The sequence below is a fragment of the Electrona antarctica genome, assembly GCF_951216825.1.
Source record: "Electrona antarctica genome assembly, chromosome: 22".
Lineage (NCBI taxonomy): Eukaryota > Metazoa > Chordata > Actinopteri > Myctophiformes > Myctophidae > Electrona > Electrona antarctica.
In genome coordinates, this window is record NC_136805.1 from 29,078,843 (window position 1) to 29,093,888 (window position 15,046).

The following is a 15,046-nucleotide window of genomic DNA, read 5'->3' on the forward strand; positions in this document are numbered from 1 at the left end:
GGGACAGACACACACGCTCACCTTAAGCTCATGCGATAGCACCACAGCACGCATCTCATCCATCCTCAGGTTGAACTCATGTTCCTGCAGTCGGAGCTCATTGTCAAAGTCTGCTCTCATTTCCTGGTTACAGAAGACATGGGACAAGTCTGGAGATCAACCCCACAGCAGCAACAGACACCTGTGTGAAGTGAGGCGCGATCTCATCATGGTACATCATCTCATTCCGGCCAGTCAGAATTTGCGTCCTCACCTTCGTCTTCAATGTTTGTGTTTACGCAATGTTTGTGTTTACACGAACACTCAAAATTGTCCATTCATTGTCAATGGCATTTAATGTTTGTGTAGGACAAAGTTTGTGTTAGCACATACACTAAAACCTGGACATAGGAGGCCCTGAAAAATGAAATAAAAATGTAGATAATCTTCTAACATCAACTTGACTCTGACTGCCATGGCAGTGGAAATCGGGCTAAGTGACTGGCACAGGATTTGACCTTGCATGGATCACATGATTAAACAGGAGATTCTAGACTCTGAGCCAACACTAGCAGACAAGCATCAATCCACCCCGTTCATCACCACTGGATTCAGCACCTACTCCCATTACTGAAAGATGAAAGGATTTGTGGTTGTGGGATCCTTCCTCACATACACACATTTATTTATATACAGTTGCAGTATGTCCGTAGAGTTGGCCCATTGAACCTATCATTCAGTCTCTCCAGATCCAGTGGCCTTCTGTCTGGGTTCATTCTAAAAGGTCTCCGTCAGTGACTGGCTGGTCTATACGTTATTTTAGTCCCTTCTGACTGGAGGGCATCCACGGTTAAAAAAAGAAAAAAAGAGGGGTTGTTGCGAAAGTAAATACACAGTCAAATCCTTAGTGTTGCTTTACCGTTAACGCTATAAAAATTAGGGGTAGGTTCAATTCATCGATACAGCAACAATCGTATTGTATTCCTTGCCGATAATCGTATCGTATCATACCGTACCATATTGAGGAGCGCAGGCGTTGTTCCGACGTGCAACTTAACAGTCAGACACATTCATGAGCCTGACACATGCATGCCCGGTTAAACTCACCCATGGCTCCCGACATGTGTTGCCGGTTGGGGGTAGGGTGTCGGACTAATGCCTGTCAGACTATTATGTCGGAAACAAACACATATACCCCCATGTCGATACGTCAGGAAATGCTGTGTGACAGTTACGATTAAATCCTTTGCATTTATTTAAAAAAATATTATTTTTTATTTGAATTGTTTTCTTAAACCTTTTGTTTAAATGTTATCAACTAAGTTTTTTAAATTGATTTGGAAACTTGATCATTATTCAAAATCAACGTGTATCGGGCCGGGCACCTAGGCTGGTAATCCTGGTGTCCTGACAGTGTGTCACGGGTTCGAGTCCCGATCTCTCTCCCCATTTCCTGTCTATGTACTGTATATCAATAAAGGCAACCCCCCCCCCCCCCCCCCCCCCCCCCCCCCCCCCCCCCCCACCCCCCCCCCCAAAAATATACATATACATATCGTACCGTAGGCCTCTGTACGAATCGATCATGAGGTTGTTGTTGGCAATACCCATTTTTGACACTTATGTCACTATTACACAGATGAGATGAGGAAGAAAATAGAAAAATGTGTCTGTGTTTAATAGAGCAGGAGGATGAATTTAAAAACTATTAATTTGCAGGGCAATATCAGAATAGAACTGGTTTGGACCATGCAAGGGTGTGGTTAGACAGAGAGAATACACTCGACATGATAAGCCTCTAGGCTAGCCCTGGGCTAGACGCGCGGAGGAACACGCTATCCCTCACAGTTCATCTCCGTTCTGAACAGGCTCCCGGACCAACCATGTACTATTAGAGTCAGTGACAGAGAACACCCTCCCTTGACGGCTTCCAATCCAAGAACTGTGTTCGTTGGAACAGACGCTAAGCCAGAGGCACCATAGAACACTGGTTCCCACGGAAACTTTTTTATGGGTCCCTTAATTGTTTTGTTTCCTATACATTTTGTTTTGAATTATAACTATTCCAAAACATTTTCAAAAAACACTCCTAGAAAAGCAACATTTTCCATGAATTAAAACCAAATTCCGGAAGTGCCGAAAATGCATATCTAAGTGTGCGTGTGTGCGTGCACGTGTGTGCGTGCGTGCATGTGTGTGTGCATGCGTGCGTGCATCCATCAAGAGCCTTCTTTTTTTTTTTTTTTTTTTTTTTAAGATTTTTTTTTTGCGGCTTACGCCTTTTATTGTTTTTTTTTTGAAGGGACAGACAGTAGGCTGACAGGAAACGGGAGAGAGATGGGGGAAGACATGCAGTAAAGGCCGTGTCGGGCTCGGGAGTCGAACCCGCGGCACACTGCGACTGGATTACCAGTCGGGTGCCCAGACGGTTACGCCACCGCCTGGGCCATCAAGAGCCGTCTAATGTGTCTGTGTGTGTGTGTGCATGCGTGCGTGCGTGTGTTCATCAAGTACCTGTCTCTGCAGGGCCAGCTCCCCTTCCAGCTCCAGTATCCGACGTTGAAGGTCCCGCTTCATCTGCTCGTACTCCTCCCTTTGTTTCTGAATGTCCCCTGTTGTAGAGCTAATACACCACACACACACACACACACACACACACACACACACACACACACACACACACACACACACACACACACACACACACACACACACACACACACACACACACACACACACACACACACACACACACACACACACACACACACACACACAATTCAATTCAATTCAAAGGGCTTTATTGGCATGAGAAAACATACGTTTACATTGCCAAAGCAGAAAGCACAATACAACAATACATCAATACAATCAAAACAAAGAATATGTACATTTGAACGTCAGAATCTTCAATAGATCAATTTCTATATTGTACCAAGATCACTGGATGCAGGTATAGTGCAGGAATATACACAATGATTAGTCTTTAGGGTGGTTGTGTTCCGTTTGATATCCTTCTCCTATCACAGCAACTCACAAATCTTGCTGCTGTGTTTGCACATTGTTGTACTTCGCCCAGCAGATATGGGAGTTTTTTGTCATTGGTCATGTTTTCAAAATCTCTGTGTGTGGTTGTAATCTGTGGGAAGTATGTGTCTCTGATGTCTTGGTACAATGGACAGATGGTTAGGAAGTGTAGCTCGGTTTCCACTTCATTTTGTGTGCAGTGGGTGCATAGTCTGTCTTCTCTCGGGATACAGGTCTGCCTATGACGGCCTTTCTCGATCGCAAGACTGTGCTCACTGAGTCTGTACCTAGTTAGGATTTTTCTTTGTTTTGGGTCGGTCACGGTGCTCAGGTATTCTGCCACTGCGTATTCTCTGTTTAGGGCCAGATAGCATTCTAGTTTACTCTGCTTTTGTGTTGCTTCTTTCCAATGTGTCAGGTAGTTTTCCTTTTGCTGTTTTATAATTTGGTTTAGTCCAATGGGTTTTCTATCTCGTGGTTTGTGTTTGTGCCCGGAGTTCCAGGGCCAGCTGGCTGAGGGGGCATCTCTCTAGAGTTTCACTGTGTGTGAGTGCCTTGTTATGGAGTGCATCTAGGTCGCTTTCTTTTAGGTGGTTGTAGAACTTAAGTGCTCTCTTTTTTATTTTGATTATGAGTGGGTATCGTCCTAATTCTGCCCTGCATGCATTATTTGGTGTTTTTCGCTGGGTACGGAGAATGGATTTGCAGAATTCTGTGTGTAGGGTCTCGGTTTGGTGTTTGTCCCATTTTTCAAGGTCATGGTTTGCTAATGGTCCCCAGATCTCACAACCATAGAGGGTTCTTCTATCACAGAGTCCAGTATTTTAAGCCAGGTTTTTATTGGGATGTCTATTTTGATGTTTCTTTTGATAGCATAGAATGCCCTTCTTGCCTTGTCTCTCAGGTCCTTTACAGCTTGGTTGTAGTTCCCTGTGCTGCTGATGTTTAGGCCAAGGTAGGTATAGTTTTTTGTTTGTTCTAGTGGGATTGTATTTAGGAAAAATTGATGGTTTTGGCGGCTGGATCTTTTTTGAAATATCATGATTTTAGTCTTAGTTAGGTTCACTGTCAGGGCCCATGTCTGGGAGAATTTGTGTAGGAGATCAAGTTGCTGCTGTAGTCCTTCCTTGGTTGGAGACAGCAGCAGCAGGTCATCTGCGAAAAGTAAGCATTTGATTTCTGTGTTCGCCAAGGGGATGCCTGGAGCTGTAGACTGTTCTAACGTTTTTGCTAATTCGTTGATATATATGTTGAAGAGTGTTGGACTCAGGCTGCATCCCTGTCTAACTCCTCGGCTTTGGGGGAAGAAGTCTGTGTGCTTTTCGCCTATTTTAACTGCGCATTTGTTGTTAGTGTACATTGATTTTATGATGTCATAGGTTTTCCCCCCAATGCCACTTTCCAACAGTTTGTACATCAGACCCTCATGCCAAATTGAATCGAATGCTTTTTTGAAGTCGACAAAGCATGAGAATAATTTGCTTTTGTTTTTGTTTATTTGGTTGTCAATTAGGGTGTTTAGAGTGTAAATGTGGTCTGTTGTGCGATATTTTGGTAGAAAGCCAATTTGTGATTTGCTCAGGACATTGCTTTCTGTGAGGAAGTTTAGAATTCTGTGGTTGAGGATCATGCAGAGGATATTTCCGAGGTTGCTGTTTACACAGATCCCGTGGTAGTTATTTGGGTCATATTTGTCTCCACTTTTGTGGAGTGGCGTTATCAGCCCTTGGTTCCATGTGCTGGGGAAGATCCCAGAGCTGAGCACGATATTTAGGAGTTTTAGTATGGCCAGTTGGAATTTGAGGTCGGTGAATTTTATCATTTCATTTAGAATACCGTCTGCCCCACAGGCCTTCTTGGTTTTAAGTGTTTTTATTTTGTCTTGTAGTTCTTTTAGGTTGATTTGGGAATCTAGTGGAGTCTTTTATGGCGGACTCTAGGTTTTGTAGTTTATCTTTTATTTGTTTTTGCTCTTTGTTCTTCTCGATTGGGCCAAAGAGGCTAGAAAAATGGTTCACCCATATATCTCCATTTTGGATGGGTAGTTTGTCCTGTTTTAGCTTATTAGGTCTGTTCCAGTTTTCCCAGAAGCTGTTTGTCTGTATGGAATCCTCAATATCTTGCAGTTGGTTTCTAACATGTTGATCTCTCTTTTTTCTCTTACTGTATTCTTGTATTGTTTCAGTGTTTCCCCATATTGGAGACGTGTGTTGTGGTTGTCTGGGTCTCTGTGTTTTTGGTTTGATAGTTTCCTTAATTTTTTCCTGAGATTCTTGCAGTCATTATCGTACCATTTGTCATTCTCAACATTTTTTCTGGCTTTCCTGTTTGATACTTTTAGGTTTGCTAGTGAGGCTGTTAGTTCAAATATATGATTGAGGCCTTCTACTGCCCTGTTTATTGTCTCCACCAGGCCGAAGGCATGGGGAGAGAGTATGTTTTGCACTCCGTCCGTGTGTGTGTGTGTCCTTCCTTCCTTCCGTCCGTCCTTCCGTCCGTCCGTTATCAGCTAATCTCCGGCACCGTTGGCCCGATCCATGCCAAACTTTGCACACACACTCCCTGGATGCCAACGACGAACCTCTGCCCCAAATATTCCTCAACGGCCTGTTATAGCGCCACCATGAGGCCGATTTAGGCAAAACACATTTCTGTAGATAACTCGTACACATTTTATCCATACATCACACAATTCGGTATACACTATCTCCATAGTCATGTGATCAACACAGATCTGCACAATTTCCCATCTTCCATCCTGATTGGCTAAGATTGGCTTCCAAAACTCACATTATTGGTCCGTTTTGAACAAAATGCCACAAATCACAAACAGTGTCCAATTTCCATGAAATTATACACGCACATTTCCACTAGGCCGAGGACGACATGCCACATTTTTTTTCCCAAATCAGCCTCATGGTGGCGCTATAACAGGCCAATTCCTGTTTTTACCTATAACTGCATCGACAACTTATGTATGTGCACTCCCTAGAGGCCATGGAAAAACATTTTCCCTGCATCCCTCCACATCTGCCGGTTATAGCGCAACCATGAGGCCGATTTCTGCAAAACACATTGTTTATGTTAGTCGCACAGATTTCATCCAAATCTCACGCAAATCGGTACACATGATCTCTGTAGTCATGTGATCAAGACGAGCCTGTTGGATTTCTCAGATTCTACACTGATTAGCTAAGATTGCCTTCCAAAGTTCTCAGGAGTAGCCCGTTTTGTACAAAATGCTGCTCATGTCCTGCTCATCCAGAATTCTATCCTCAGAGATGCTATGAGTGATCTGGCTCTGCATTTCCTCAACAAAATGAAGAAAATTGTTGCAAGAAACAAACAAACAAAAAAACATGTTTATATTACTCCTAAACATTTTGCCAAACATCACACACACTCCTATCCTCCTGGTGGAGACCTGTGCCCAGAAGGGCACTTTTTCTAGTACTTTCACTGTTTTCTTCAAAGGTTTTTTCTAGGAACTGATCCAGTTGTGATTGGACTTGTTTTTGCCTAATAGCATTTTGGAAAGCTTCTGCGCTATGTTCATTCCATTTGTAACGTTTTCTTATAGTATGTAGTTTGTTTGGCGTTTGTTCTTTGTGTCTCTGTGTTGATCTGTTTAAATAGGCTGTGGTTCTGTTGTGGTCTGACAGGGGTGTTTGCGGGCTGACTGTGAAAGCTCTCTCACACACACACACACACACACACACACACACACACAGACACATTAGAAGGCTCTTGATGGATGCACACCCGCACGCATGCGCACACACACACACACACACACACACACACACACACACACACACACACACACACACACACACACACACACACACACACACACACACACACACACACACACACACACACACACACACACACACACACACACACACACACACACACACACACACACACACTGTATAATTAGATTGCATTACATTGGACAGGGTCTGACAGAACGTGCCAAGTAGGCAAACATGAAATCGTGAAAATCAAGTATTTGTTTCTGTAATGAACTCAACCATGGACAATGGCGTATGAGCCAGGGATTAGTCTGTTGTTGGGTTACAGCATGTGCTGTGGCTGAACAGTCCAATGCTTGAGTGGCAGTCTCTGTTGCAGTTTCTGAAGATGTACTACATGTGCGCCTGCCTCTGTGGAGCCAGTGGCAAACTCCCCATACAGCATGTATTTTGGGATTCTGCCATCTTGACGGTCCTGCATGAGGCTGACATGGCCAAGCTAGTGTAAGCGCCTTTGAGTAAGCAGAGCAAACAGGCTTGGTGTTCCCGCATGTGCCAGGACGTTCTTGTTGGAGATACAGTCCTGCCAGGTGATGCCCAGACAGCGTGGATGGATGTTCTTGGTGGGAGTAAAGGGTCCATGCTTCGCTGCCATAAAGCAGTGTACTGAGCACACAGGCTTGGTACACCTTCATCTTAGTGTTGATAGTCAGCATGGAGTTGTCCAAGACAACTCAAACCTTTAAATCCGTTTTTTGAGTGGCCCTTAAGTGGCCCTATACCCAGCTTTGTGCATCTGTGTGTACCAAATTTGAAATGACTTGATTGGCTGAGCGTGAGTTTTTTTTATATATTAACAGTGAAGTGAATATTAGATATACTATTCAAGAATGCCAATGTGAAATGTTTGAATTTAGTTTGTTGGCTTCCTGACCTGTAGTACAGAGAGCAGGTTATCATCATCACAAATGTGTATAGGCAGGGTTCAATTTGCTGGGGTGAGATCCTACTGTGTTCTTATGATGGTGTTCACCTGTGGTCTTATGATTGTTCTGACAATCTGAGTATTATAAAAGGGAAAAAAGAGAAATGGTGGAAAAGGCTGAATTTTCCATTTTATTAAAACCTGGGATGTACATGTACGCAGGTACAGACACTAGTTCAGGCCTGTAGTTACTAGTGTACACACCACACAGGCCACCCTGCCCACCCTGCCCACACACACACACACACACACACACACACACACACACACACACACACACACACACACACACACACACACACACACACACACACACACACACACACACACACACACACACACACACACACACACACACACACACAGCCGTACTTCAGCATACTGTACTACAGTCAGTGACATACAAAAGTAGCAAAAATAGCTCAAAACACGTTGCATTGTGACACATTTTGAGATTGTAGACCTTGCTATTTTGGAATTTGAATCCTGAAAAGCAACAGTTTTGGACATACTGTATGAGGTTTGTACAGACAGCAACGACAACATATATGATATGCCAATGCCCAATACCAATATTCAATGCAACAATATATGAAGTCACTCCAGGTCAACACAGGCTAACCCTAACAACTTCAACTTATGTGATCTTATTTCAGTAACATTAGACATTGATAAATGTCTAATTAACTTAGAACAGTGTCACAAACCTTTTAATGACCCACCTGTGGTATTTCATTCTCATTATCTGTGTGGACAATAGGCTACATAATCATAATGTGGCAAGCAAGGAATGGACTTTTCATAGGCCTTTCTGTGTTTGGGGACTTTCAGCTCCATTGGGGTAGCCTGGCTAATAAGCCAGACCGAATCAGCCGTTGGCAAAAACAAAATTGCCTGCCAGCGGATTACGGTCTGGAGAGGCTCAATTGTACGCCCATTTCCTACACCAGAGACCTGGTGTGGCCAATCGGGACACGGTATGCAATATGGGCAGGCTTTGGTACAGTGACGTTCAATGCTTGAGACCTTTGACTGACAGTAGCTCTGACCAATTGCGTCAAAGAAAAAATGTTTGAACCCGCCCCCCAGGAAACAAGATCCATACACAGCATCTCCAGACTCAAATACCACACGACAGTGTGATTTGAGTCTGGCTTATTAGCCAGGCTACCATTGGGGTCCATTGTTGATATTGATAATGTAACTATTTGTCAAAATATAATTGATGCTCTGATGGTTACCTGCTCACACACCTCCTCACAGACCACCTTACTTCTTTGATTATTGACATGTTGACCAATCGCTATTGTGAAACTGACAAGGTCTATTCTTCCTCTGACAGGCCAGCAACAAAATGAAAGAAAATAAAATGGACTCCTTCATAATCATGTTCACTGATGGACAAAAAAACTTTGGTCTTGATTCAGCCCAGAAGCACAAGTTTCTGGGCTGAATCAAAGCAAAGTTTTTTTGTCCTGTATTTTTGACAGGCCATGACTGCAGGCCACATCAGTGATTACACAAGATCAGGAAATTGGCCATCTCCTGTTGGCCAATCCGGGCCTGGTCGTACGACGGAGTATAAATTAAGCACTTACCCTGCTTGCTTTGTGTTGTAAATGGAACTTTCATCCTTAATTCCATTCTCCCCCAGTAAAGCAATCCACAGACAGTAGAGCAATGAGGGGACAGAACGAGAGAGCAACAGAGACAGAAAGGTGTACGCACGTACGTACGCACGCACTCACACACGCACGCAAGTAGACTCAAAATAATCACCAGACGATTTTAACTACTGTATTACAAAAACAAATCACACTTGTGTGAAGTGAGGGGCGCCTGGTTATGTTTGTTTAAAGTACTCTAAACAAACCATAGACTTTTTTCAAATTTCACATTTTTTGTGTCTCCATAGGGAATTACTGCTGGTTATCAAATTATTGGATTTGGAATGCGACAAAAAATAAAAATAAAAATATCCATGAATTCAATACTTCATGGGGTGAGTAATCTTTTTTTTTTTTTTTTTTTACTTTTTTACCATGTTATACATTGCTGTTCACTGCTGACACTGTGTTAATAGTGGTTCCCCAACCATTATTAGTACATAGTAGTTATTACTCTCTTAGATGTCTTTCTGTCTGTATCAGCCTTGTGTTCTGGATCTGGCATCTAAATTTACCCTGCGGGATCAATAAAAGTCTATCTATATCCACAAAAGCAAGCAACAATGTTTTTGTAATGTGACCCAACTCTGAAGACAGATGCATTGTCCTGTCCCATAAAACACTTACTACTCGAAATTGAAAAGCTCTGAGGCGACTGCACAAGATCTCCGCACGAGCTGGCTCCAACCAGATGCATGGACACTCACCACTTAATATTATGTCACCATGACCTATGTTTACATATGTTTTGATTTATTGCCGGCCAGCTGAGCCAATCAATGTTATGAAGGATTATTCTGAAGTGCCCATTCATTGGTCGTTATTCTGAAGAACACTGAACTAAAACAAAATTTGTCATGATAGCATATACTGCATCAGTTGTTAACAAAATCCACTTCCCTGCTCTGTCAACCTCTCCGGCTTCCCTTTCTCTCACTTTGTGATCCAGCCTTCCATCATTATCATTCTTATTAAAGCAATAAGCCCCAAGAGTGACAGTTATTTTAGAACAGCTAAGGGGCGTTATTAGACATGATGCAGAGCAGTCCTGTCCATCTCTTTGCACAACTCATCCAATTTAGTAAACCAAAATTCACATTTGCCGCAGTAATACTGATGCAGTGCAGTCACAGGTGTGTGATTATGGAAAAATGTTCTACTTCAAATGCAGCTCACACAATCAAGGACTGGAACTATATCAATTTTATAAGCCTAATTTTAGGCTCACCTCTGCAGCCTCTCCAGCTGAAGTCTGTGTTCAGCAGCTCTGTGCTGGCTGTATCTCAGCACCTCTTCCCTCTCCTTAGCCTCTCTGTCTCTCTGCTCCTCCAGTTTTGCTACATGGATACGCAACTGGCTCGTCTCCTCTTCCCTGGAAATAAAGGTCATATTTTGGGATTACACAAATTTCACAGCCCCTGTGCTGCTGCGCACCTTTTGTCCCTGCACTGGGGATATGGATGTAGGCTGCACATATATATAAAAATCGCCTTTATCCAAGGCGCTTTACATTCATTACATTCACCCATTCACACACACACATTCATACACCGATGGCAGAGGAAACCATGCAAGGCACCAACCTGCACATCGGGAGCAATTAGGGGTCCAGAGCTTGCTCAAGGACACTTTGACACTAACTCTGGGGGAGCCCGGGATCGAACAGGGAACAGGTCACTCTACCGGCCACTCTACCCCTGAGCCACTGCCGCCCAAATGAGCATTTGCAAGGTGATCTCTGTTTCACCTTGCCATCCTGCCTGTGAGGTGTGGTGCGATGTGTGAGGTGCCACCTATGGGTCTAAGTGAAATCGGTCCTGGAGGAGTGTCTATAATGAATTAACTATATCCACCTTGCACTCTCTGCAGTCTGCGCCCTGGCAGCCATGGCATCATATCTCTCTAGCTCTCTGTCTCTCTCCTCCAGCACGACCAAGTTGAACCGGAAATCCTCCCTCAGCTGCTGGAAGCACTTTCTGGGAGGGACACACAGCATTATGGCATTATTACACAATAATGACTTTGCTCTAGCAGCAATTTGCAACACTAGTTAATCTGAGCTCCTCTCCAAGGAGTCAGTATGGGGTCGAGCCACCAGGTGACGCAGACACACAGAACAGTATATACACTCACGAACAATTTTATTGGATCGTGATTTTGTCATTCAAGGTGAGGTCACTGACCTTGCCCTCCAGGTATATAACAGGGGGCCCCACCTTGTGACGTTATTCCTCCATCTTTCTGCTGTAGATACACATTACCTTGCTAAGAATCACCGCAGCTGTTGAACCTTGCATTCCCTCGAACGGACACGATTTCAACTTGTACCAGGAATTTCACGGCCCCGAACGGGTGGTTCTTGCTCACAAACACTCATTTGAGCCGTCAGGCCTCTTGTGTTTGTCCTTCCTCTTCGCAAACGCCTAGCTTTAGCTTCCAGTTGATAGACGTTAGCTAACTGGCCCACAAGCCTAGCCTGCTGCTTTCTCGGGATACATACGCTTCCTCTTGTTTACTTGCTAGCTAGCCTTAGCCTCGCTTCGCTAGCCAGCAGCCTTGCTAGCAGACCGCTCTCCAGGCCCACGGCTCCTGCCACCGCCACTAGGCCCCCCCGGCCTACCACGTGGCACTAGCCGCTCGTTATGACGATGACTACAGCAGCGCACCGTTGAACAAAGTGGCGCCCGGCCCACCAAAAGATGTGCCCCGGCCACCTTTCCTCCGTGCAGCACTCAATTTGATCAATGGGCTGTCAGTGGAGGGTATTTTACCTCTGACAACTCCGAGCCAACGTGCGCGTTTCGGACAGATGGGCCTTCCTTAGCTCTGGTCCATAGCTCTAATGCCTTCATTAGAGCTATGGAACTGTTCTCTACCTACACTCGCTTAAATGCAGACCAGCCTCTCGTCTGTAACGTAAATATAAAAAAACGTTTTACCTACTCACCAATACAAAGGCGGTTTGTGTAATTAGAAAGCCTACTTTTCTTAGTGGACGCACTCTGAGCCTCCCACCACATAATATATAATAATAATAAATAATTATAAATATATATATTATAATATATTATTATAATATATATATTAATTATAATATAAATTGCACTTTTTGGCCAGAAAGGTATTTTTTTTTCTCCGGAAGGAAAGTCTTGTCTATGAGATTTTTCTCTTGGCAATATCGGTAGAGGGCGCAGTGGAGTAACTAAAGGTATTTATTTTCCGGTGGAAAAACAATCCCTTTCTGGCCAAAAGGTGCATTTTATACATGTGGTGGGGGGCTCAAAGTGCGTCCACTAAGGAAAGTAGGCTTTCTAATTATACAAACCGCCTTTGTATTGGTGAGTAGTTAGAAACGTTTTTTATATTTACGCTACAGACGAGAGGCTAGTCTGCATTTAATGCGAGGGCTAGAAGCAAAGAGTGGCAGAGCCTTAATGCAACGGCAGCAAAGGGCATTAGGGCTATGGACCAGGGCTATGGACCAGAGCTAGGCCTTCCTCAGCGTTGGAAGGCTCAAAGATACTCAATTAAAAGAAGGAATGCCAGCACACATTCAATGAGTGCTGGCATTCCTTCTTTTAATTGAGTATCCTTGATACTGTGTTGCGGGTTTTCTGCTTCGGCAGTCTTTGTTTCTCTCAGTTCAACTCTAGATTCAACCCAATATAAAAAATCTAGTGTTGCAAATTGCAGCTAACTTTGCTCCAGCAGAACTGCATCCATAGCCCACCAGGTTTGTTTCCCGCACTGGAACAAACCTTACATGGGCAGTTGGTGTCAAAATCAAGAGAGGAAATAGAACTCCATCACAGTCAGAGCAATAATAAATACAATAATAACAATACATCATTGTTCAGGCAAATGACACCTCAGAGAGTAGAGTTCTTCTTGAGCTTCTTTGAGGGAACCCTCCAGCTCCTGGGCCCTGAGCGACTGCAGTTCCTTCCATTCTCTCTCCTTATTGGCCAGCTGAGTGGCCAGATCGTTTGGGACAATGGCCACTGCAGACTGCATGAGCATACCTGGAGAGACAGTCACATCATGTCTGCCTGTCATAAAAGGCAAAACACCCATGGTAGCTAGCTACTAGCTACAGTAGCTAGTAGTCTGAAAACCCACCTCTTCCGACTCCATCTTAGCATTTGCCGTAGCACTTGCCCTGGCCTCAACGACCTTACAGGCGCATGCAAAGGCTCAATTTATGTAATTTTATGTAATTTAGATAGCATTTAGATGTAGACATAGCACCCTATAGTGTATACCCATATAGTTTCATTATATCTATATTCTACTGTACATTGTATACGCATATTTCATTATACAGATATTAATGCACTTAGACGGATGTCAGATTCTTATAGCTTACATATTATGATTCTTGATGACTATTTTTTATGTTTTTGATGTATTACCAAAACCATGTGTTGTTCTTATATGCTTACTGTAAATCGCTCTGGATTAAGAGCGTCTGCTAAATGCCTAAATTGTAATTGTAGCTATTTTAACAGGATTATTTTATTAAATTACTTAAAGTAATTATTGAGTTATGGCTGGAGTTTTTATGTAACTGTGCTGAACACATAACACAGAGATACAAATATATTTTTTTTCATGTAACTATAGATTCCCAATTAATGATAGACAGAAATAGCCTCACGTAGCAGGCAATATCTGCCTGTGGAAAATATGCATTTGCAAAGGCACGGCTAGCCACCAGGCAGAACGGGGGACACTTTGGCAACTGTATCGTCGATAGCCGTGTGCTACTGCTAACTGCTAACTATTAACTAAGTCTTTCAAACCATATTATTATCAATACATTACAAGTACCAGATAAATAAGTTCTTAATCATATGTCTATGTATAATTTAGGTTTAACATTACGAACTTTAAACTTATGTGTGCTTTCCCCCGCTCTTCCGTGTTGTTATGGATTACTCTGGGTTCACTGGTTCACGTTGTATACCGGTTGCCATGGAAATTGTGCGTCTGGGAAAACTGTCCGTCGCCGATTGTGTTGTGAAAGAAACGTTCCACTAACCAACAAACCACATTCAGAATGATTCATCGTATAAAGGATTTCTTGTCTCTGTGTATGTATGTAATAGAAATAGGCAAAATACTCTAAATAGGCTAAATCACTCCAAAGCAGGGCAGTTTATGTACTGCGCCGTTTCTTCAGGATGGTACACCAGGCTCAGCCGCTCAACAACATTTTTCTCCTGTCCTGGAGCAGCCGCCATCTAATCATCTTAAATTGTTTTCAGTGCCACTGCCCGCATAGAGTTAAAAGTGTGGCAGTTAGCGGAGGGGGCATTGGGGGCGCCAGAATGAAATTGCAATGCCACTGCATGGAACGAACATGCGCTTATGCGTATTGCTTATATGTGGCTTAGGTTAGTTCAGATTTTTGAGAGAAACTTTAAGAGAAAGCCAAATAACTAAAACAAACACTGCACGCACGCACGCCCCCCCCCCCCCCCCCCCCGCGCGCGCGCGCGCACACACACACACACACACACACACACACACACACACACACACACACACACACACACACACACACACACACACACAGTCAATAATCTTCTAATCTATTCTAGGCTATTAAGTAGTAGGCCTACTCGCAA

At 43.5% G+C, this 15,046-nt stretch overlaps 1 protein-coding gene across 2 annotated transcripts in view; it reads right to left on the minus strand.

The window, feature by feature from the left end:
• ccdc57 (coiled-coil domain containing 57) overlaps positions 1-14,417 on the minus strand; it is a 41,318-nt gene extending 26,901 nt beyond the window's left edge. For both annotated transcript variants that reach the window (XM_079492046.1, XM_079492045.1), the window contains exons 1-6: positions 14,305-14,417; positions 13,285-13,438; positions 11,270-11,392; positions 10,645-10,788; positions 2,494-2,602; positions 22-123 (exon numbers count right to left, since the gene is read on the minus strand). In XM_079492046.1, coding sequence (XP_079348172.1) covers positions 22-123; positions 2,494-2,602; positions 10,645-10,788; positions 11,270-11,392; positions 13,285-13,436 — 630 coding nt within the window. In that variant the 5' untranslated portion in view covers positions 13,437-13,438; positions 14,305-14,417. The remainder of the gene's footprint in view (positions 1-21; positions 124-2,493; positions 2,603-10,644; positions 10,789-11,269; positions 11,393-13,284; positions 13,439-14,304) is intronic.
• Between the last annotated feature and the right edge of the window lie 629 nt (positions 14,418-15,046).